The sequence below is a fragment of the Malania oleifera genome, chromosome 1 (genome assembly GCF_029873635.1).
Source record: "Malania oleifera isolate guangnan ecotype guangnan chromosome 1, ASM2987363v1, whole genome shotgun sequence".
Classification (NCBI taxonomy): domain Eukaryota; kingdom Viridiplantae; phylum Streptophyta; class Magnoliopsida; order Santalales; family Ximeniaceae; genus Malania; species Malania oleifera.
In genome coordinates, this window is record NC_080417.1 from 74,037,632 (window position 1) to 74,039,355 (window position 1,724).

Here is a 1,724-nt window from a genome sequence, read left to right on the forward strand (position 1 = left end):
ACCTAATGGTCCATTCTAAACTAGTCTTGAAATCCGTCTTAGATTAATATGACCTAGGCATAAGTGCTAAAGATAAGTTTGGTTCAATTCAGAAGATTTCTTTCTCTTTCATGGTAGTTTATCAGTGTTATTCAATTCATTTAATTGCATTGTAAGAGAAACATGATTGACAATATAAAGACCATCCACAAATGTACCAAAATAGATAAAACACTTATTTAACTTAATAAAAACTGAGTTATTAAAATAAATGGAATATTTGTGATCAACCAACTTGGAAACTGAGATCAAATTCCTTCTAATGGAAGGTACATAAAGAGAGTCTTTCAATATTAAAATCCTGTCTCTACAAAAAAAAAAAATGCAAATGTCTCCTACTACAACTATTGACACTCTCGTGCCATCTCCCAAAAATATGTAAATTTCCCCATCACTTAGCTGGCGAGTTTGCTGGAACCTCTGTAAAGAATTGCAGATACGATTAGCGACTCCCGTATCTACACACTAGGTACTAGTAGATATCACTACTAAACACGTTTCAAGTACTAGTGAATTAGATATACCTTTATTTTTCTATTTGGTGAGATAAATTGGATATTGTGATTTCCAATGCCCTGGCTGCTTGTAGTGAAAACACTTGCCCTTAGGCTTTTTCACTCAATCCTACAGCTCATGTACTACTACAGGAGCTCCCCGTGATTTTTGAATCTTTGTCTACTTCTTTCGGCCTTTTAGCCTAGAAGAAGAAGCTTTCTCGGTGACAAGAGCAATAGTTGGCTTCCTGATGAGGCTCTCAACTTCTTGAAGCTTTTTAAGTAGTTATGCCAATGACTAAGAGAGCTTATTCATGTTGTAGTTCAGGCAAAACTTCTTGAAAGAGTTAGGCAGTGATTAGAGAACAATATCAACCTGGGTTTCCCCATCGATTTCAGCTTCAAGGATCTTTAACTTAATGAGACGACCAATCATCTTCAGAACATGATCCTTTATTGGGGTCCCTTTTGCCATAGTAGTATTCATAAGTTCCTTCATAGTAGTCTGCCCAGTAGCACAATTTTGATCCCCAAACATTTCTTTGAGGTTTTGCATTATGATAGGAAGAAGACATAGACTAATGCTAATGTTGCATAACATTCAACATAGATGCCAAAATGTAGCATCGCGCCATCTCATCAACCTTAATCCACTTTCTGTAAGCCTGGGTTTCCTCATTGGTTGCCCCTTCACCAGGTTTCTGTGGACATACCTCTACAAGCACGTACTTGTACTCCTCTACAACCAGTACAATATCTAACTTCCTTTTCCAGTCAATATAATTAGGTCTAACTAGTTTGTTTTCTTTGAGAATAATAGCAAGGGGATTGAAAGTCATTTTAATCCTGAGAATCACATTATTAGAACAAAATATGATGAGCAATAATAAACTTTTAATTCAATTAAAAGAATATGGTTCTCTCTACCAATATTTTCTTTTAAAGAATCTATCAGTAACCTAGCATACCATGAGTAGTATACCTCGATGGAGGTCATCTACTATTCAACATTTGTGTAGATAGGTGAAGGCCTATTAATTTTACTATCTAGGCAAGTAATTATGTCAAACAAAATTAAACTGCTAACTTTGCTTTGGTCCTATAAACAATAGCAATGACTCAAATGGTGAGGATACTATTATTCATATCTAAGTGTATACCATCACATAATACTAGACCTATTGTCCCGTT

The 1,724-nt window shown here is 35.3% G+C and overlaps 1 protein-coding gene across 1 annotated transcript; it reads right to left on the minus strand.

The window, feature by feature from the left end:
- Window positions 1–714: 714 nt before the first annotated feature.
- On the minus strand, window positions 715–1,372 carry LOC131143449 (uncharacterized). Its single transcript, XM_058091787.1, has 3 exons — window positions 1,133–1,372; window positions 910–1,038; window positions 715–807 (listed from the first exon to the last, which is right to left on the minus strand). Exons 1-3 carry the CDS (start codon window positions 1,370–1,372, stop codon window positions 715–717), a joined length of 462 nt encoding a protein of 153 aa, XP_057947770.1.
- Window positions 1,373–1,724: the final 352 nt, after the last annotated feature.